This window comes from Neolamprologus multifasciatus, chromosome 7 (genome assembly GCF_963576455.1).
Source record: "Neolamprologus multifasciatus chromosome 7, fNeoMul1.2, whole genome shotgun sequence".
In the NCBI taxonomy this organism is placed as follows: Eukaryota; Metazoa; Chordata; class Actinopteri; order Cichliformes; family Cichlidae; genus Neolamprologus; species Neolamprologus multifasciatus.
Window position 1 is genome coordinate 45,995,377 of NC_140445.1, and position 22,676 is coordinate 46,018,052.

At 39.5% G+C, this 22,676-nt stretch overlaps 1 protein-coding gene across 1 annotated transcript; it reads right to left on the reverse strand.

Moving 5' to 3' along the window:
- Window positions 1-47: 47 nt before the first annotated feature.
- On the reverse strand, window positions 48-22,296 carry acanb (aggrecan b). The gene is given in 21 exon segments (XM_085164903.1): window positions 48-3,054; window positions 4,425-4,607; window positions 5,434-5,578; window positions 5,760-5,842; window positions 7,642-7,800; window positions 8,074-9,324; window positions 9,720-9,824; window positions 10,031-10,132; window positions 10,681-10,716; window positions 10,719-10,973; window positions 11,104-11,231; window positions 11,446-11,530; window positions 11,533-11,572; window positions 11,574-11,620; window positions 11,760-11,954; window positions 12,733-13,026; window positions 13,155-13,282; window positions 13,940-14,114; window positions 14,266-14,649; window positions 15,752-15,830; window positions 21,507-22,296. Coding segments are annotated over 20 exon segments (3,960 nt in total). The 5' UTR covers window positions 15,825-15,830; window positions 21,507-22,296; the 3' UTR covers window positions 48-2,962.
- Between the last annotated feature and the right edge of the window lie 380 nt (window positions 22,297-22,676).

Consider the following 22,676-nt stretch of genomic DNA (forward strand, 5'->3'; position numbering starts at 1 on the left):
CTTAGTTATGTTTCAATATTTTGGATATCCTTTAATATTGTGTGATTTGCAACTCTGAAACACCTTCTATGATTTGTTCATTGAATTTCCTGTTTGTTGTAGATTGCAAACAACCACTACGAAGTCTGCTCACTAGGTGCCGATTCAGTTTCACTTTACTCTTCAAACGGGAGAGTTGAAATGGGTTCCTGAGCCGTACAAAACAGGCACCTTATGTAAAGCTAACATGCGCCACTCTGTCTGGGCACTATGTGCTTTTAGATGAGTGGAGTCAAACATGTCGCTACGCCCTCCTGCATGTGGGTGGGAACAGACGTTCTAGTGACTATGCTGCCACTGGATTTTAAACATCCTATTTACCTGAGTGGACACATACAGATTTCATGCCTGCACAGGCTGGAACGTACACCTCAGATCACTGCACACATATGTATCGTGTAACCACGAAGGCAGACTCACCACACGGATGTGTATACATGCCTGAAATATACACACAGCTACACTGCCTGGTAGAAATACACAGAGCAGATCTGTTTGCTGTGACTACTGTGATGAAGGTAGCTGCTGTAGTGGCCGATGAAGGAGCTATTTATCGTGTGCTTTTTTTCACAGTGTATTTCCACAGGAAGGTAAAAACAAACTGTATGCCAGGTTGTGCCTCTGGCTCCAGAGACTTCACCTCAAATTCGACCGCTTAAGGGAAGGATGCTTCCATAAAAACGACCAAAAATAAAAAATAAAAAAATTTCAAACATAGAAAATGTTGATGACTCTTGAATCATTAAGCATAGGACACAAATTCCAGGAGACAGATGATTCCAAGTTTTATTCAGTACAGCACATTACGGTATACTGTATGTTCACATCAGAAGTTGGGATCTGAACAGTTACAGCAGAATTTACGTTTATGTGATCATTTTGCTTTATTTCTTAAGATATTTCAGTTGTTGGAAGAACCAGTAGTTCACAAACACTGAAACAGACTCACTCTTCAGGTTGAGCTTTGCACATATTATGTACAGTACTGCAGTACAGAGGGAGCATCAATGATTTCATTCATATAATTGAATGTTATTTAAAAAAACCTAAAAATGTGTAAGCATTTGCTTTGTGAGTTCCATGATCTACTTTTGTATGCGTGTCCATGAGTAACTAAGAGGTTTCAGTGTTTGTGAGCTGATCTGTAAAAGGTCACATATGCACTAAAATAACTGCAATGTCTCAGAGGTGAAGCAAATCTTGACCTTAACAGGTCATGGTCAACATTTCAGAATCGTTTCATCCACCCCAAAACGAACCCTACATGTAATTATTTTTCATAATTTCTGCTGCTTCTAATTTATTCTTTTTAAGAATGTCTGTCGATAATACCCTGTTACTTGACACACAGCCAGAAACCTCCACAAAATAAACAAACCAAAGAAAAAAAACAGCCTGTTTCTTCCTCTGTACTGGTGGCTGTCAAACGCCCATGTGTTTGGTGTAACTTTCCAGTTACCTGACTAACAACCTGACAAAAAAGTAGATGATGAATAAACCAAAACAATTAAACTGCGTGCGCGTTGTAAGTTATGACAGATCCTGCTGTTCAGAGAATTCTGCTGAGAATATTTACAGTAAGAAATATTTAAAAAAAAAAAACAAAATAAACAACAACAGAAGTTAAGGACTGCCTTTAAGAAATCTACCCAACTTTAAAGACAATAAGAGCATCTTTTCCACCAGCAGATGGCAGCTTGCGCTGTTTTTGAGGTGACTTTTTTTTTTTTTTTTTTAATTTAAGGCGCACTGGATTCAAATGATAAGCAAAGAAATGAGCAAAAACTTCCAAAGTGCATGAGTGCCTGCTGTTTCAGTCCAGGATTGTTGCACTTCAATCATGAACTTTCTCGTTACCAAATACAACAGCACATTCATTTCAGTATATCTGAAGCTGTGGTGATGTGTTAGCACTGAGGAGGTTGTGACAAAATCATTTAAGGCTTGAAAGATGATTTCAAATTATGGCAGCACTGGATGGATGACAAACTATAGTCAAACTGAATTTAAACTAAAATGAAAGAATTTTTTTTTTTTTAATTGTTTATTGTTTTTGTTTGTTTTGATTTTAAAATGTATTTAAAAATATTAGTTTGGAAAAAATGAAACAAGAGTTAGCTGGTGTGATAATCCTGACTTTTTTGGGGGGTGGAACCTTTGTTGACTTCTAAAGAAGGTGTTTTCCAGTTTGAGAACCACAGGTCTACAGGATTAAAGAATTGATTTCTTTTGTACCAATGTGTTGCCAAGACTTTACTTATATTTAAGAAAGAAAATTCAAATTTTCAAAGCCTCCTCAATTCAGATGAAATGACTTTACTGCATTCTGAACGGCTGTCACAGCCAGATGATTTAATCATCACTGTGCTGGTCTATGTAGATTGGAAGAAAAAAAAAAGGTTTGTTTCAGTTCTCCGAATCACTCAGATTCTGTCTTTAGATCCAAAGACAAAAAAAGACAGAAAAAGGAAAGAAACACAGATCTTGGAAAACACTTACCCTATACTAGCAATGAATTTGACTTCAGAGAGTCAACCACATGTACTGGGCTGTTTTGGACTTTGCATGTTACTCTTCAGCCTCTCTTGACTGACGGACAGTTTCATCTGACTGACCTTGTCTGCAGTGCTGGCAGCACATTGCAGAAAATATTTTGTGTTAAGATTTTTTTTAAATACCGGATAATAGCTATAAATTAAATGTTATAAATACAAAGAAAAGTGCCTTAAGAAGTTGACGAGTGACTGTTAAAGACCCAAAACATCAGTTAGTTACACTATCAGTCTAAATGTGCTTCAGTTGGTGGATATCCATGGTAGGGGAAGGCATGTTATCTTTTTGGTCAGGCATTTGCATTGGTGTCCATGCGTCTTTACACGAGGGGTCCTTTGTGGCTCTCTGTTGTATGTCCTTTCAGTGCTGCTCAGGGCAGTTTCCTCTGCTCCCACGGGGTGCTCACTCCTTTACTTCTTCTCCTGAGGGATCTTTTGTTTAGCCTGTTATGGCTGGCACCAGCTGAGCAGAAGAAAAGGTACACATGCTCATCATATAAATATGAGCTGCCAGAAGACTTTAAGAATTATCGTGCAGTCAGTGGTGTGGTTAAGAAATGAATTTCAGAAAATCTTTATCGGTGTAATGGTAGAGTGTCAGTGTTACTGGAGGTACACTTTTTGTGCACAAAACATTACTCCTGCCTCACTTGAGATATACATTCTCTGTTTGCCTTGGTTTTGCATTCCTAGTTAAAACACTAGGAACACCCAGAGCTAGAGGTTTAATTCAGTTTGATTCCATATCTCATTCCATGCATCTGTAAACATGATAGCTCAAAAAGTTTTGAATGAATTTGTTGGTAGGGGTGTAGAGTGGGGTCATGTTAACAATATGTTAAAATTTGTCTTACATCCAACAAGGTTTTCAAGGTCAGTTTAGTGATTTCTTTTGGTTGAAATGGACAACCAGCCCTGTAACTTACAAACTATGATTCTTACAAGGGTGGTGTGTATTGTCTACATTTAGAAAGTACTGCATAAAGATTTAAAATACAGATTTCAGGCTATGCTTCATCCAAGAGATTAATTAATATCTTGGCACAGATGCGTATTAGATTTTGAAGCTGGCTTTAAAAAACAGTCACTTCCCATAAATCCACATGTTCAAATGCAAACATTAATCCAAAAATAAACTTGCTAACACCCTGATACAAAAGCGATTTTGGTGACTGTAGCTAATTAAACAACTCACACTTTTAAACTTTAACTGACCTTGGTCTTCCCACAATGATTGCGCTGTTGGGGAATTATAATTACACATATCTAACTAATAATATGTTTTTCTGTGTAGCTGTACAATTTAAGTATTGAAAGTTGTCAAAATTAAGTATTTTATTACTGGATACAGTAACTAACTAGCAGGCATGTGTGTTAGTCTGATGCACCCATAGTCTGGGATTGCAATTTTCTAACTAAACTTGCCATTGCTTGCTTTTTATTTAGACTCCAAACATTTTTTTGTGGTCTTTTAATTATTTTGTGTAATTATATTTTTCAAGAAAAACAAGTGCCTCTGGCCTATCCTTAAGAGCTGCATCACTTCCATTATCACTTTGCTGCCATAACCAGAGCAGCTCCCTGAAACTGTGCCATAACTATTTAACACACAACTACAAACTCAGCCAGATCCAAAGAACTGTAAAGGTTCCTTGTTCAAGTGTCTTCAATCAGGGGTCTTACAAAAAACTAATTTTAATTTTATTATAATGCATTGTTTTATGATGTTTAGGCCTTTGTTTTTTTTATGTTAGTCTGCCAGGTTTGTTTTTCTTTTTGTGACTGTAAGGCCCAACTCTTTTAGGTTCAAGTTAGAAACGGATGATAAATCACCTTCTGTACATTCCACTTGCGGCTCTGTCCATTGTCCGTCATTCATACAGCGTATGACAGGCAGGTGGCGCTGTTTGTAGCCTGCGTCACACCGGTAGCGGACTATAGAGTTGACAGGGCTGCGTGGTGTGATGTTGCCCATCGGCTGGGCATGTTCCACCTCAGGGGGAGAGCCACACATGACTGACAGAGATAAATAAACAATGAAAACAAAAACAATATTTCAATGAGCTAACAATTTTAAATAAAGTCTGGTGTTATCATAGTGTAATCGAGGCTCCTGGTTCACTCTAAAACATGGCTAACATGACTGATTACAGATAACAATCGAGAACAGTTCTTGTATACAGAATTGGTTCCCAGTAGTCTAATTCCTTGGAATCGCTTGCGTGCCTGCCTACAGATCCCACTTATTGAGACCACTTGCACTTGCAGTCAGCTCATTTGATTTTGTGTGCCTGAGGTAGTGATGCAGTCTTCAACATGGATACTTTTATTTTTATTGCACAAAATGACAAGAGCGAGATGGTAAAGTGGAGACTGCATTCAGGACAGAAACAACTGCATCATGCTGATAACACAACTTCAGCTTTTCATATTCGCTTTGTGGTGTCAGTTTTGTGTTTGAATCTAAATGCTAAGAAAAAGATTGTATGTGTGTCCTCATTGGAATAGAGATTTGTGTTGGTGTGTTGGACTATAGCCTCAGCTTTATATTGTTAAATGGTAATTGTGAGACAGTGTGTTTCGGGTCATTTTACGGAGAAACGTATGAGGAATTGCTTTCTCCTTGGACTCCTGCATTATTTTTAAGAAAAAGTTATATCAATAATGGAATCAGATTCACTAAATACTTATCAATTCCCATCCCTACTGCGCATCAAGAGTTTTGTGCTTGCAATGTTTTTCAGTTATGATTTCTGGAAATAAAGCTACCTCACTGACATTACCTCTAAAAACAGAAAGCTAAACATTTTAGTAATGGAGATGTTTAATCAAGTAAACTGACCGGGTCCAGTCTTGCAGGTGAAGGGAAGGTAGTAGTTGCAGGGCACGTCATTCCACTGTCCACCCTCATGCCAGATCATAACCACACAATCTTCCCCAGAGTCAAAGTAGTTATCTGGTTGGTTGGGCCTCCAGTTCTCAAAGGTCTAAAAGGATTACAGAACAATATTTTGCCAATACAAAACTTTAAAATTAAGTAAAAAGTAAGAATTCTCCAGCTATACAAAATCTCCATAAAATTCATAAAAATATATATGATTGAGAAAGATCAGGTTTGTCAAGGCTATGGCTTCCTGAGTACACAACTGAATCTCTAACCAAACTCACCAGGGGACTCCCGTCTGTCCAGTGGAACACATTCTGCATATCTTTGTCACTGAGTCCAATCCATTGATATTCCTCACCGTTAGCTGTTGGGAAGTGACAACGTCAATTTAGCCTTTTAAACAAATATGACTTAACCTTCCCATCTTTTATGTCGATAGCCCTTTGATGTGACGTGATGCAGTGGTTTACCACTTTTGTCTCACAGCAAATACAGTCCTGTGAAAACGTATTTGGATACTTGATATTTATATCACAAATGCACTTGAGCATCAGGGCACAGATTAAATCATTTGGACTGTTTCTTTACTTTTTACTTGCTCTGCAGCACTTTGGTCTACTATACTTAAATGTGCTATGCAAATAAATTAACTTGACTTGATTTCAGGATTTTCTGGTAGACAGCAGAATTAATCAATAATGACAATCGTTCAGGCTTAGAAATGGATTTGTGGCCCTTTCAGGATAGATGTCAGTGACTTTGTTTCCCACCTTTTCTTCAGCTTCTTTAGATTGTGGTATGCTTGCATGTTGATGATTCATGATTTCATAAGGAGGCAATTTCTTTTTCACGTAGGGAAGTACTTTTTTAATCTTGATAAATTAAATCATCAATTAAAAAACTTCCTTTTGCATTTACTCAACTTATCTTTAACTAATTTTAAAATTTCTTTGATGATTGGAAACATGTAAGGGTGACAAATATGCAAAGAAATTAAGAAATAAGGAACGGAGCAAGTACTTCTTTACAGTACTGTACAGGGTGGGCCATTTATATGGATACACCGTAATAACATGGGAATGGTTGGTGATATTAAAGTCCTGTTTGTGGCACATTAGTATATGTGAGGGGGCAAACTCCTCAAGATGGGTGGTGACCATGGTGGCCATTTAGAAGTCGGCCATCTTGGATACAACTTTTGTTTTTTCAATAGGAAGAGGGCCATGTGACACATCAAACTTATTGGTAATGTCACAAGAAAAACAATGGTGTGCTTGGTTTCAACGTAACTTTATTCTTTCATGACTTATTTAAAAGTTTCTGACCACTTATAAAATGTGTTTAATGTGCTGCCCATCGTGTTGGATTGTCAATGCAACTCTCTTCTCCCACTCTTCACACACCGATAGCAACACTGCAGGAGAATTGCCAGCACAGGCATCCATCTCGTTGAGATGCTGCAGTAGTTGGAGTTTGTAAGGGTGCCATTTGTGAGTAGCTAATATCCGCCGAAGGGATGTTTGACTAATGCCACTCTCCAGTGACATGCAGCGAGTGCTACGCTGTGGGCTCTTGCTGAATGAAGCTAGGACAGCCACTGATGTTTCTTCATTAGTGACAGTTTTCTTGCGTCCACATTTTGGCAAATCCAACACTGAACCAGTTTCACAAAACTTAGCAAGCAGTTTGCTAACTGTAGCATGGGAGATGGGGGGTCTCGTAGGGTGTCTTGCATTGAAATCTGCTGCAATGACCCAGTTAATACAATCAATACAATTTCGATCCGCTTCTCACGTGTTAACCTATTCGACATGTTAATGGCTGTGAACAAAGAGAAACTTGTAAATAAGTCATGAAAGAATAAAGTTACGTTGAAACCAAGCACACCATTGTTTTTCTTGTGACATTACCAATAAGTTTGATGTGTCACATGGCCCTCTTCCTATTGAAAAAACAAAAGTTGTATCCAAGATGGCCGACTTCTAAATGGCCACCATGGTCACCACCCATCTTGAGGAGTTTGCCCCCTCACATATACTAATGTGCCACAAACAGAACTTTAATATCACCAACCATTCCCATGTTATTACGGTGTATCCATATAAATGGCCCACCCTGTATAATGTCGAAGGCTGGTCACTCATCTTTCCAACAGTTACTTACAGATGAGAAACTGCTGCTCCTCCTGGGAGCTGATGCTGACCAGGTGGGCATTGAGTTCCTGACAGTGTTTCTCAGCTTCAGCCCAAGTGTCTCTCTCTGTAAAGTGCCGGTAACAGCTGCTCATAAACTCCACCCAGTCATCGGGACAGTCCTGCACAGCTACACACATTTGGACAAAAATCTTAAAAGCAAATAAACAAATATACGTCTCACTAAAGATATCTGGCTTCTTCAACTCTTTTAGTTTTGCGTGCTGTTGTTTAGTGACTCAGATCCTAAGCTCCATGGGTTTGGATCACTGGTGTCTACTTAAGTTTATAGCGAGGAACAATAGGCATTAATTTTAACATGAGTGATTATGCAGTTACTTTGCTTGATAAATAAGGTTCTTTCCCAAAATGTTGGCTATGTCAACAGACAAAAAGAACATACCTTTCTTCACTTCTGGCTCATCCACAACAGCAGGAGTGACTAAAGACACAGATGGTACTGTGGTTGGGCTGATGTAGGGTGTGCTCCCCTCCTGGACTTTTTCCTCATGTCCTGATTGATCATAAGCTGAATAAATCTGCAGTTCCTCCAAATTCAGAGTGGTGCCACTTCCTGATGGCTGCAAGATTTGATCTAAAATGCTGTTCCCTGAACCACTTCCTTGCCCACTTATTTCCACCACACCCCTGCCCTGCTCAGGATGTTGTACCAGTGTTGGAAAAGTCATTTCTACCATTTCATCATCTGTTAAGTAGATAACATCATCGTGATGCTGCAAAGAGTGTCCAGAGGCAGAGCCACTGCCAGAAAAACCAGATGGAAAACCACTGGAAAAGCCACTGTGAAACCCTGATCCAATGGGATATCCAGACAACTCTTTCTCCAGAGATGGTAGGATCATCAAGTCAATGCGACCTGAAAACTCTTGGGAACCTGATGCAGACATACCTCCTGACCCAGATGCACTTGATTCCAAGATATCAAATCCTGCGCGGCCTAGTTCCTGCTCGGTGGCCTTTTGCTGGGTTTGTAAAACTTCCACCATCTTTCCATCTAACATGATTATTATGGAGTCTCCGCTGCTGCCACTGGTGTCCCCACTTCCACTGGGAAAACCTGATCCAGATGTAATGAAACCAGAGTATTCTTTGTCAAACCCCTCCCCAGATCCAGATACCGTGCCAGTTTCTCCAGATGCACTACCAAGACCTCCAGATGCACTTCCAAGATCTCCAGATGGACTACCAGGATCTCCAGAGGCACTTCCAAGATATCCAGATGCACTACCCAGATATCCAGATGCACTACCAAGATCTCCAGATGCACTTCCAAGATCTCCAGACGCACTACCCAGATATCCAGATGCACTACCAAGATCTCCAGATGCACTTCCAAGATCTCCAGATGGACTACCAGGTTCTCCAGATGTACTACCCAGATCTCCAGATGCACTATCAGGTTCTCCAGATGTGAAGATGTCAACACTTCCCCTTTCTGCCTCCTGTTGTTCTCCAGAGGTAGACTGGTCTCCAGAGAAGACATCACTGTCTCCACTAAACTTGACTTCCACATCTGACCCAGATCCATCACCGCTGGAGGTGGAGGTGCCAGACTCTCCAGAGAAATCTCCATTGGCTGAATGTTCAGCTGAACCAGAGCCCGAAAAATCAACTGGTACCGGAATGGTTTTGACTGTAGGGAATCGTAAGAATCCAGACAAGAATCCAAGAATTAGTTTGTTGTAGCTTAGTGAGAAAAGTTACCTGTTGTGTTTAGTTTGACAAAAACTATTGTATTACTTTCTAATAAGAAATGTTTTATATAAGGCTTATACTCTAATGGCTTTAGAAGTGATTACTAGACAATTTAGTAACACATATATGTGACATTCAACAAAACAAAATACCTAATATATTAATTGTTTGTATTTAAATAACTCCAATAAGTATCTCAAACTCTTCACGACTTTAAAAATGAGTCCTGGTATTAAATTATTACATCAAAATTTTGACACAAGACATTAATAGGTAGAATTAAACATTAAGTCAGTTGATTTAATTGATTGAAGTTGTTTATGGCTGTCTTACCTGTAGGAATAACTTGTTGAGGTGTGATGATGGTCTCATTGACAAAGTCAATATCAGTAATGTTTGTACTGGTTTCAGTTTCATTGTAGTTTACAGTAGTTGCAACTAAAAGCAAACAAAGTAAGGTTTAAAATCAGAACATTGAAGAATATCTCCATTAAGAAATTTTACCTGCATTCACAGTAGAAAGCAGGGCCATATTACATTTATTTTTGTGAGTTTTTGTTTTGTATACCAAACATTACAACTGTAATACTAAGCCAAGAAAAGAGCAGGGATTTTAAAGTGCTATTTGCATGCATGTGTCTTACCAGTGCTATCAGTGATAGCTCTTGTCTTGTTGATAACATCCTCAGTCACTGTGGTCAAATTTACACTGGTTTCATTGTTAACATAAACAACGGGAACTTCAGCTGAAAGAAACAAATTGCAGTGAGCAGATGAAGTTTTCTGGGATGGCTAAAACATGCAGATAAAACATTGTCTCAGTATCATTACAATAAAAGTGTAAAACATCAAATATCAACATTACAGACTATACAACAAGATCACATCTATATTGTTTCACATGTTTACCTCTTTATCAATTATGTTTTACTTTTCCAATCTTTAAGGTATCCATCAACAACTGATCCTACAGTAATTGATTCAAACCACTGTATCTCTTACTTTTAAATAACTTCCCAGTGTAATAGCACACACCAAGATTCACAGTGGCAATGTTCAGGGTTTATTGCCAACTCAACATCTGATTAACAATGCATCTTTCTATTCAAATGAGCCTCAGTGAACTCTGTCTTTCCATGCAATAAAAAAGGATTCTTCACCCTCAATAAACATGAAGCAATCATTCTGAGAAAAAATGCAACTGAAATATATAAATCAATGGTTTATTTGTGAAAATAATGAAATTAATGCTTTTTTTTGCTCATAAATGAATCCACACTTAACCCATTCCTACCTCTAAAACAGTAGGCATCATACTGCAAGTCCTCACTGGGAAGCCTGTCTGGTTGGGGTAGGCGTAGATGGTGTGGACTCCCACCTGGTTGCCTCCACAGTGAGACCTGGGGGTTGTGATAGGGAAGCGGACACTGCGGTCCATCAACCAGCCGGGACTGCACTGGTCAAGTCCTTGATTCCAGGCAGCATAGAGCTCCCCAGGAGTGGCCAGGGTGGCGTTAAGTTTCTCACAGTGATGCACAGCCTCCTCATAGGAGAATCTGCCATAGTCAGTGGTGAAGAAGACCACACCTAACAGAAAGTACAAACAGTCAGAAGTGGTTAAACAGTCTGTTAGAAAGATGCTACAGTTTTGTCTAGAGTGTTGTAGAGGACACAGAAGTGGAAGTTTGATGTCCTCAGAGTGATTAAAGCTCCTCACCTGTCAAACGTTCAACATAGCAGTATACATCATAGAGTTCAGTGGCTGGTCTCAGGCCATAGGATCTGACTCCTTTGAGGTCTAGAAGGTTACCAGCACAGTTTTCTCTGGGTGACACAATTGGATACCTGAGCAAGAAAGAGAGTGTACATGCAGTTTAATAAGGACATGGTTTGCTGTACAATAAAAATTATGATATGAAATTTTTTTTTTAATTTCTTTTGATGTCACTATGAGGGCTGCAATCCGGAGTCCAATGTAAAACATTTCAAACTAAAACTCACTGTACTGTATGACAAAGATAATGTATATTTTGATATATATCTATGCTACATGTCTCACCGGACAGTTTGGTCGCTTAACCAGCCGGCGTCACATTGATGCAGACCTTTCTCAAAGGCTGCCTGCAGCTGCTGAGGACTGGCATGACTGCCCCAATGTTCTGGCAAGCCTGCTGAGCCTTCAAAAACTGTTAGAGTATACCGACCGGTAATGGGTCGATAGTGGAACACCACACCTGGGACAAGATTACAGGATTACAGTGGCAACCTCACTTTTTTGTACTTGTATTGTCGTCCTCTGAAATTTCCTATTAAAATGCAGGGAAAAAATGTTCCAGAGGATGTTGTTATTGATTATAACGTGTAAGTGCGTACCAGTCGGAGCCATAGGAGCATCTACATCTGTCATACTTGGAGGTATAGGTAGTGGGGCAGAGTACTATTCCCCAGTTTTGGACTCTTCTTCTTCAGATGAAGGGATGATGCCCGGCACCTGAGCAGGAGGCGCCACAGTAACAATGTATGGGAATGGAGTGGTCCGCCCAGGCACAGCATCTTTGTCTTCATCGGCTAAGGAAATAAAATTGCATTACTGACAAATTATTATGGCCTTAGTAGTCAGCACATCTAGACATTTACACATACAGTTAGAAAAACACCTCACATATTTATTAAATGTATAAGAGCAATATAGTCAAGTAAAAGAATAAGGGCAGGGAAATACTGATGTTCTCATAATTTGCATTTAAATAAGCAAACAGTGCTTTGTATTTGGAACTGTGTCTAAAACATAAAGGAGATATTATAGAAGTATTTAACATAAAACTTTGACAAAATTAGAATGAGCAGTGCCATTTTAAGTGCTAGTGATCACAACCTAAAGCAAGAGATGTGAAACCTGTTTCAAACCTAGGTATTAGGGTCTCTTTGCTGTTAGGTGAATAGATTTAAACACTATAAACTCTAAGGAAACCAATATAAAAGTAGCTTGATTGGCCACCTCTGCAAGTTCAACCCAAGAGCATACCATTTGATGGAAAGGTCGGTCTCCAAGTACCCAAAATATAATAATGGGATGTGCCTTTAACTTTCGCATCTACTGACAGTGATAATACAAATGTGACCTGTTTTCTAAACCAAAAATAACTCAACAGCTAAAGAAAACCCCCCAAAAAACCAAAATCATCCATGACCAGGCCTCTTGGAATTATGGGCTCTAGAGATTTGAATCAGACGTAGGGTTGTTTTGCCACAGTACAGGTTGATATGCTTGGAGCAGACCACAGACACCTTTCAATCAAAAGAACATGATACCAGCCTAGGGTACTAGAGTTCCTAGAGTACTTGCCTTGGAAGCAAATGGCATCATGGCGATCGTCTGGATAGGGGTACCCAGTCTGGTTGGGGAACAGGTAGACGGTTCTCACTCCCAGGAGGCCCCCTCCGCACTGAGGCCTGGCGATGTTGATAGGGTATCGTACACTCCTGTCTGCCAGCCAGCCAGCATTACACACGTCCATACCATTCTTCCAGGCGAGGTAAAGCTCTCCTGTGGTGGCAAGTCTGGCACCAAGTTTAGCACACTGATCTTTTGCCTCGTAGAAGCTAAACTTCTCTACAGACATAGAGTAGAAGACTCTGCCTGGAAGCAAGGAGGATAGAAGAAGAGAGGAAAGCACAGTGATGTGAACGGATGCAGTTATTTATGCTATGAGGTTTTCTGTGAATCATGGGGAGCTTTGAAAACTTGCCCTTGTTTGCTTAGCCTACCTGGCATCTTTTCAGCAAAACAATACACGTCGTAGGTCTCGTTGACGTCTCTCACCCCATAGGTCCTGACACCAGGAAGTTCTCTCTTGTCTCCGTAGCAGGGTTCTCGTGGATGATGGATGGGGTACCTTGAGGAAAGAAAATAAATAACTGAGAAACGTATTGCAGGTAAATATTCTAAGTGGTTTTGTGCCCAGCAAAGTAGACACTTTTTAAATTTAACTATCCATCCACCCATTTCCTGCTTTCAGTTTTAAACTAAAAGACATTTGTGGTAGGTAAACTGGTGATTCTAAATTGACCGTAGTCATTCATGCCAAAACCTGTGTTGTTGAACTATAGAGCTGCCTGAGGCTAATTCCACCTCAAAGCAGCAAATCTTAGAACATGTTCTGCTTTATCATCTCTGATTTGGATAAAAATGTTAAAGTCCAATATTTGAACATTTATGATGACTGCTATGGAATTTTACCTCCACATACAAAATACTTTTCTTGATTTCATTGCCTTATTTGCACATTGAAATCTTAGGCAATGGTTGAACATGACTTCTTCTGAAGCTGTTAAGGATAAAAGCATTAAACCTCTTACTGGACTTTTCTAACATCAAAGTGAATCAGGATTTATAATTTGGACCGGTACAGGTACAGAGACAGAATCTCATCATGGACCTGCTCTTCTTGTACTCTTGTACTTTCTCTGCATTGAGTGCTTGGCTATTCTTCAATCTTCTGCAACTGTGATAAGTATTTTCAACATTTGATGGTTAAAAGGGTAAACACTACCTGACCGTCTGATCAGAAAGCCATCCAGCATCACACTGGTGGAATCCATCATCATATGCAGCCTGCAGTTGGGCTAGGGTAGCAATGGTGGCACTGTTTTGGATACAGGCTGCCTTGGCCTTCTCAAATGTCAAGGTGTAACGTGTGGAGATGGCACGGTAGTGGAACACAATACCTATGAGACACATAAAGTTAGCAGAGGGCAGTTCTCAGATTAAAAAAAAGCATATTGTTGGCAACTTTCACTTTGAGTGAAACATGCACAAACATGATTAGTTACTGCATTACACCCTTTTAAAGACAAGCTGTTAGTGGTTTCATCATACCCTGAACTTGCATTTCCACAGTATCGTAGTTGTGCTCGATGCCATGTGTCACCTCACAGCGGTAGATGCCAGAATCTTTGGACCTAAGCTCTGTCATTTCCAGGGTGGCATCAGTGGGAAACAGCGGGTAGTTAACCAACATCGCTCTGTCCAAATAATCTTGCTTGACCTCAACTTTGCCCTGCGATGCCACTAAGATGGTGTCGACTTTGTCCTTGGTGATGTAGGGTCCATTAATGCGGTGGGAGAGTGTGGCGATGGTCAGGGCTCCAGTGTCATTGAGGCTCTTATCCAGGAAGTAACATGGCACCTCCACCTTTCCCCCCAGGAGAGGACGAAGAGGCATCTCCACAGGGATGCTGACATGTAATGTGCTTTCAACATCTGGGATAAAGATAGGCACAATTGTTCGAGGTGCAATTTAATATACTGTGTAGAGATTGCAGTCAGGTCAAAAAATCTGGGACCACAATAAACATCTGTTAAATTCATGCAAAGTGTGAAATAGTAAGACAGATGAAGCAACAAGAGACATTTCAAAACATAAGACAGTACAGACCACGAATCAATATTAAACAATTTGTGGCACTGACAAGGTTGAAACCTCACGGAAAGCGTAATAATGATACTGGCTTGACTGCTTATTAAGGACCAGTGGGGAAAGGGGGGGGACGTGTCATCACAAATAAGTAAGGTATCAGAAATCTAAAACAAAACTGAAGGTCTCTGTACCTTCCTCCTTGCTCATTATGTTAACCTGTAGTGTCATTGGAATGTTATGGTTATGCTGCAAAGGTGATATGTGTTGGTAGGGAGGGCGGGGGGGTGTGGAGGGGGGAGAAAAGGGACTTGTAGGGTTTGGGTTTCGGGTAATGTTCTCGGGAAAAATTGTATGTTTGTGGTGTGTTGTATAAGACAGTTTCCCTTTTGTTCTAAAAGCAAATCAATATTTCATTTTAAAAACGGAAGGTCTCTAAGGCGAACAGTACACGACACTCTCTGAAATTGAATGTGCAAACAGAATCATTCATATTCAAATCAAAAATGACCATCAGAACATTAATATATCAAGGTTTATAAAGATCACAAAGTTGGTACATAAGTACAACATGACTATAAATTAGCAAACGTCTTGCCCAAAGAAGGCTGACTAGTAGACTATCTGGTACAAAATAAATTACTTTCTTAGGGTGGGCAAAGACATACCAGTATTTAACAAAAAATATTATTTACTTTTTATTTTGAATTCAAATTTCAAATTTCTGGTCAAATACAACTGAACCCTAAACAGTGCAAATTGTCATGGACTTTCCTCCCATTCAACATTAACGGTCATAACTTTTAATATAACTGCTGGTAAAATGCTTCCCCCTGGTGGTGAAAGTTCTTCAAAGGGTATTTACAAAAAGTATCTTTAAGGGGTCAAAATTGAAAAAAAAAGTTTGCAAGAGGCATTAAGAGGAGCAATTAAATTTTGGCCACTTACTATCATGGTCTTCAGAAGATATTGTTGCCCAGATGAGTGGTAAGGACACACACAGCAGAAACAAGGGGGTCATTGTTACCTGAAGAACAGCCAACATTGTAATCACATTTGTGTACATGCTCATAGCCTTTTTACAATTTTTTGCATTATTTATTGTTCACAAGTCGGGTAAAACGGGATATAAAATGACACACACTTTTAAAATCTTATGACCAGAAATACATGTGAAGTGGTGACACAGGTGTTAGAGTGAATTGAGGATTTAATTATGCCTCTCTATGCCGCTGCGTTTTTCCCCCAAGCTGTACACATATACTCCATGTTATTCATTATATCCAGCACTTTTATTTATTGCATCAGCTAAAATGGAAATAGGCCATCATGAGTCTGCAGTATCACTTAGAAATGCTCACTGAGGAATGAAAGACCCTCTGTGTCTGGTCACATAAATGTGTTTAGAGCTAAAATAACTTCAGACAGCGAGTAGGAAGTATGAATCATTCATCTCAAAAGGTTCTTCATTTGTGAAAAAATGAATGTTGAATGAAGACTTTTCTTTCAGCAAAACTGTTATATTGTCTGCACTGTGCACGTGTCTGCCTGTAAATGTGTTTAGCGTGTGCCATCTGTAACTTTGAATCATGCCCAACAGTCCCTCACATGGTCACTTAAGGCTGGCTCCCAATTGATCTCTGTGTTAAAATGAACAACTTTACAGCAGGAATACAGTTTGTAGCCATGTATAGTTAAACTGTTTTGATCTCTATCACTAAATCCTACTTTATGACCACAAGAGTGAATTTTATATAATTAATCTTTTTAAAGTGTATTAACTTTTGCTTATCTATGGTCCACACACAAGGCACTTCAGGGACTGGCTAAAAACACACTAAACTGGACCTCTCAGCTTTGTTTGAAACTGTTGCCTGTTGAATTAAAGTTATTGTGTATACAGTACTTTTCTGTTGGTAAGCGCTGTTGCAATTGTTAGCCTCTGTTAGCTGTTGTTAAGCAGCATTATCGAAACTTTCTTTGAAGGGGATCAAACATTGTTGGACTGATACTTACTGAATAGGGTATCATGCACCAGTTATTTTGATAAATGACATCATATTATTATTTCACTCATAAGTAAGGGCTAATTAGCAGCAAAACACACAAGTCTACACAGTCTACAGATGTTTCCTGCCTTCCAAGCTAGCACATAATTCAGTACCCATTTTTATTATTTATATGCAGACATATCTGCCTCTAAAAATCAACATGAGGACAGGCAAAAAGCAAAACTCTCAGGCTTCAAAGCTGTACTCCCAAACCAAACTGTAACACCACACTGGCCACAGTCTTCTTTTACAGACAGACTGACAGATATTCATGTTCTCCTCGGGGTGAATTGCGGCAACATTTTTGTTACACTGACTTGTTATGTAATTCAGTTAATTCAGGTCTAAATAAAACTGACACAGTACTCAGTTTCGTGACTAAATAACTGCAAATGTAATTACAAATAGCCTCAGCCTTATTTTGTGCCTTTCACTGATTAGCAAATGCTAAATGACATACCGTAAACTTTAATTTGAGGTCCAACTATATCAATACATCACACAAACACAAAAATATTTACTCCTGAAGTATCTAAATGCAGCTCCTCATATATATATATATATATATATATATATATATATATATATATATATATTGTTTCTGTTTATTTTTTAGGTTAGAAAAGCCAGGCACGATACAATTTCAGCCAAACAACATGAGCTTCAGTATCACAAACTCACATCTGTCAAGCACCAACTACCTCATTGCTTATTTTTCCTCAACTTTCCACTGCTCTGACGTGAAGCACGGTCAAACAGGCAGAACCGTTGCAAGTCCCCACTGAACCCTCATTGTGCTGCTTTCACAAGCCCCAAGACAGGCGGCCGAATGCTCCCAGTTCCTTCCAAGGAGCCACAGAGAGACCTTTACAACCAATAAACCTGAAGCTCACAGTCACAAAGCCTTTGCTGACTGACTACTGAGTGACAGCCTCTGGAATGGGCCAAAAGAGAGCTACTGTGAGCTGACAAATTTTCAAATTTTCAGACATATTAGAGGTATCTGTCTGCAGATACATTATACAGCTGAGTGTGTGTCTGCATGTGTGTTTATGTGTCAGGTGTTATTCCTTCCTACAGTAGCGTTAACATTTCTCCCGCTGTCTGAGATCTGTCTGGGGGTGAATGCTGGCTCAGTTTTGGAGGAAACACAAAATACCACACAGACAGACAAATCCACCCAGGATTGCTTTACTTTTGGCTTTGCCATGCTCAGTCCATAAGTCTTTTCATTAAACTTGTTCAAGAGGTAAAGGCAAAGAAAAAAAACTTCATAAAAATGTGGCTGCATCTCTCGACGTTGGTGGAGGATGTTTTCTCTGAGTGCCGTTTCACTTGTTTTTGGTGTCATTGACTTTCTGAGTGACTCCTGATTTCCAGCTTTCCAGACTTCTTCTAGTTGCTCTCACATACTATATGTCACCCCTCATTATGAGGCTTTCTTGTAATTTTTTAAAAAGAGGTCTTGAGAAGTAGCTCTCCAGGTTTCTGAAGGTCCTTTTTTCCCCTCTGGTATTAGCTGGTTTTTTTTTTTACCCATTTTCATTCCAGTCCTTGTACCGGATTATTTTCAGCAGAAATGTTTTTGTTAAGATTATTAAAATTCTATAATTAATCAGAATCAGAATTAACAAAGTAATCTCATAACTTATTACCACATTACAAGTTTCTCAGATTGATTCCCAAAAACCCCTCTAATTAACATATACTTATTAATGCTTGCATATAAGTAGTTACAGTTAAAAGTTGGATCTAAATGTCCGTATGACTCTTTTTAGTTAGTCAGTTACTGTTTTTGTCTGTTTCTATTATCAAAATGATGCCAAGGTATGAATATTCCAGAAAAAGAAGCAATTAAACAGCAACTGGAAAGCCTGTTTTCTCCTGGCTTAGTTTCTTGTCTTGCAGTCATCGCGGTGCATAATTCACAGTGATGCCAAGTGTGGTGAAAAGGGTGACGGTCTTTAAAACTTTCCACCAGAGTGCAGTGTCATTAAAGGGAGCTATTATCCGTCAAGCTTTTTTTTTTTTTTTAATTCTTGGACTCTACTAGAGTAGCTTGGCTTTTCTTTTTTCTTTTTTCTTTCTTTCTTTCTTTTTTTTTTTTTAACCTTACAGGACCTCAGTTATCCTCTGCCTGACAAAAGACCTTTTAGCTCCTCAACTCTTTAAGGCATCTTTCTTCTGACTGGCTGCCCCTCACTCAAGAAGTGGGTGGGTGGGACTTGTGTGCTCACAACAGGAACTGTGGGGCTTAGATGACCACATTAAGGATATCTGCTCTTTTTGACATCACACGGAGCCAAGTGAAGGGAAAAAACTGCTTCAAAATTTTTAGAGCAGTCTGAAGCCCAGGGATTAGCAGGGAGCATAAACTGGCTTCACTGTCTGAAACGTTGGCATCCACCATTCTCACAATGTATATATGACAGGAGAGTTCTTGATGAGAGTTTAAAAACACAGTATAACTCTTTAGATAAATGAGCACTGAATCTTATTGCATATCACATCTTTGTTACAGTCGGGGTGGTCTTTCCAGCACTGCACGAAACTAGCCAAAAGCAGCCAACAATCGACAAACTCTCACAATGGATCGGCACAGAGAAAGCCAGCAAAGTCTTTGCCCATTTCTCTAGCCAAACCAGCCTAAACCTTGCCTCTCTGTTGCTTAGTACCCAATCTCTCAGCAGATCTTAATGCGCCCTTTAAATGCATCATTTAAACTGTGGCACATTTGTGAGCAAACTTTGCCAGCCCAGGTCAAACGAGTCATTCCTCCCTCCACCACAGAGTGCCCATTCAGTCAGTGGGGTGGCTGCAGCTCCCCTGTACAACCGCTGTGGTATGTTCTGCTCCCAGCTGAGGTGGAGGGCAATAAGGCCTTGGTCTGTTCCATCAACGGACAGAGGCGGGGCCTTAATATTCACAACCCTGCCAAGGTAAACACAAGGGAAGCCCCCTCCCCGCAAAACCACCACCACAACGTCACCCTCCACCCACTCTCCTCTAGCCCTACGGCAGGAGAACAGAGTCGACATTGATATGACAGCACACACAGAAACACTGAGCAACACTCACAGATCACTGAGGGGATGTGTTGGAGCACACGTCTGATGCCCCTGGTAAAGAAAAGGCACGGGAGTGTGTGCACCTATGGATACGTACTGTAAGGCCTGTGTTTGAGAACACACACACCGACTCTTGCTCAGTGAAAAGTGCGGGGAGCTAAAAAAAAGATTCTCAGATGTTTCTGGATGCATTAATACATGTTTACGTAGTCACCAGTTTAAGAGATAAGAAATAGTTAAATGTGTGATATTTTCACACACACACACACACACACACACACACACACACACACACATACACACACACACACACATACATATATATGCACAAGTAGACACATATACAGACAGACTGACATCAGGAAGAAACTCCAAAGTCTCAAATGTAAGTTGCTGTTTAATAATGCAGAGTGTAAAGGTGTTTGCTTTAAATGAACTCTTTGTCAATTGTTTTTTCATCTCGACATCTGGGAATTACAATTCACAACATGCACTCATGCAGCCTGGTGTAACCATAGTAACAGGATGTCGCTCTACAACACTAATGTCCTATATAAATCTATAAGTGTTATCCCAGGGGAAAGGAATACCAATAACCAAACACAGAGTGGTTTTCTTATCAACAGCTCCACAAAGAGTTTGAATGAAAGAGGAATTTTAGAAAAATTATACACAATCCTTCACATATTTTGTGCTTGAGACCGCAGAGACCCAAAACTCTAGCAAAAAAAAAAAAAAAAATCAAACCTTTTTTAACAATATATTATGTTATATAAGGGCTTAGATGAGCAGTGCTGCAGTGCGTTTTAGTATTTTATTAAATGATATTTTGGGCCAATATCACTGTTGAACCCTGGATAGGTATAGTTGAATCAATTTATTTTAAGCCCCTAGTTTATTACATGATAACCCCCCCCCCCCCCAAAAAAAAAAAAAGTCTTTAAAAAACCTGAATTGCCTAGTAGACACAAGCCACCAACTGTAAACACCACCGGGCTAAATGATGACTGAAAACAACAAGTGAGCACAATATTTAGGTTTTCCTGACTCACAAAGAGAGCTGACACTGACTCTGACACTGATCGGCAGCCTAGTACACTTCATGATACAGTGTGTGATGGGTCCCATAATGCAAACAATTAAAATATTACTCACTACTGTATAAACATGTAAATATGATTTTAAAACATTCTTCAACAATGTAATAAAGTTTAATGGAATTAAAAATGACAAATAAGCATTAAAAAATCACTCAGATTTAAAAGAAATTGACTGAAAACCGCACAGAAGTCTCCAAACTTCTGTCACATCAAGATGAAATACTGTCCAAAATCACGTTAGCATTACCTTCTGTGCCCACTGTAGTGGGTAGTCATCTACATCACTGTCATAGTAGTTATTATCAACAAACTAGTTGAGAAAACTACTGAAAGAAAAAATCAGAAAGTTACCTTCGGTTAGGCATCAGAGTACCTGAATCAATACCTGTCCCCCCAAAGAAGAGGAGGATATGTCAAAGTATCCCCTGAAACCTCTTTACAAAATTCCTCGCTAGAGCATCCAGTGGTGAGTTGTAAAACGTACCGTTGATGCTGCAACGCTCCCAGTGCCAGCGACTACAGGGGCCTCTCGCTCCTGCCTGTGTAGGAGTGCAGAAAGAAGCTCTATTCAAATTCTGCCACACATTTAGATGTTGGAAAGAGTGAGGGAGGGAAAGGAGTGGAGAGAGAGAGATGTGGGATCCTCCTGCCAGTTGGTGAGGTCATGCAAACAGCCTTGAATATCAAAGCTGAAGAAGTAAATCAGTCATCAGTCTGTTCAGTGTCAGATTAGCACTGAGTGTGTGTGTGTGTGCTCAAAATGTATAGAATAAATCACTATATGAATAGACAAACTTTATTTAATCCCACACTGGGGAAATTCACTTGTTAGAGATATATTAGAAAAATAAAAATAGAAAAAAATAAAGAAAACAAATCATGTGCAAAAAATAATGTACAGATGGATTATTAAATACATTAAAATACACCAAGATTTTTTTTAGATTTTATGTACATAAAGTGTAGTGGGAGTGATAATTATGCACATGCATTTATTAATGGCATTTTTCCTGTGTGGATAATGGTACCGTCTGGCTGCTATCAGGATGAAGGACTTACGATAGTGCTGGGGTTGGGAGGTGTTGTCCATAACGGGCATTCACTTGGCTGATGTCCTCCTCTCACCCACCTCCTCTGTGGGGTCTAGGGGACTGGACAGGCCAGAGCTGGCCCTCTAACAGTCTATTAAGCCGTTTCCTGTCCATCTGCATGCTGACACCTCCCCAGCAGACAGAGGTGGCAAAAGGAAGTTCAGCGTTCAGGTACTTGTGTAAAAAAATCAACTTCTTTACTCAAGTAAAAGTGAAAAAGTACAGATTCTGATCTATGCCCAAAGTAAGAAAGTAATAAGTAGCTACTCCAAGGAGAATTGTACCATCTATTTTTATCTTTACCTTTTGCATAGGTAACTGAACCTTGTGCTATAATAATAATAAAAAATAACATTAATACGTAAAAATACAAATACTCAAGTAAAGTACAGATATCTGAAAATTCTACAAGTACAGTAACAAGGTATTTGTACTTTATTACTTCCTACCTCTGCCAGCAGACAACTGCATAAAAGATAACAGAAGCCATCACTGTGAACACCCAAAAGATCTCAGTCGGCCCAGCAGATAGAGCCGACTTTGGCCCTTCTTATACAGAGCAT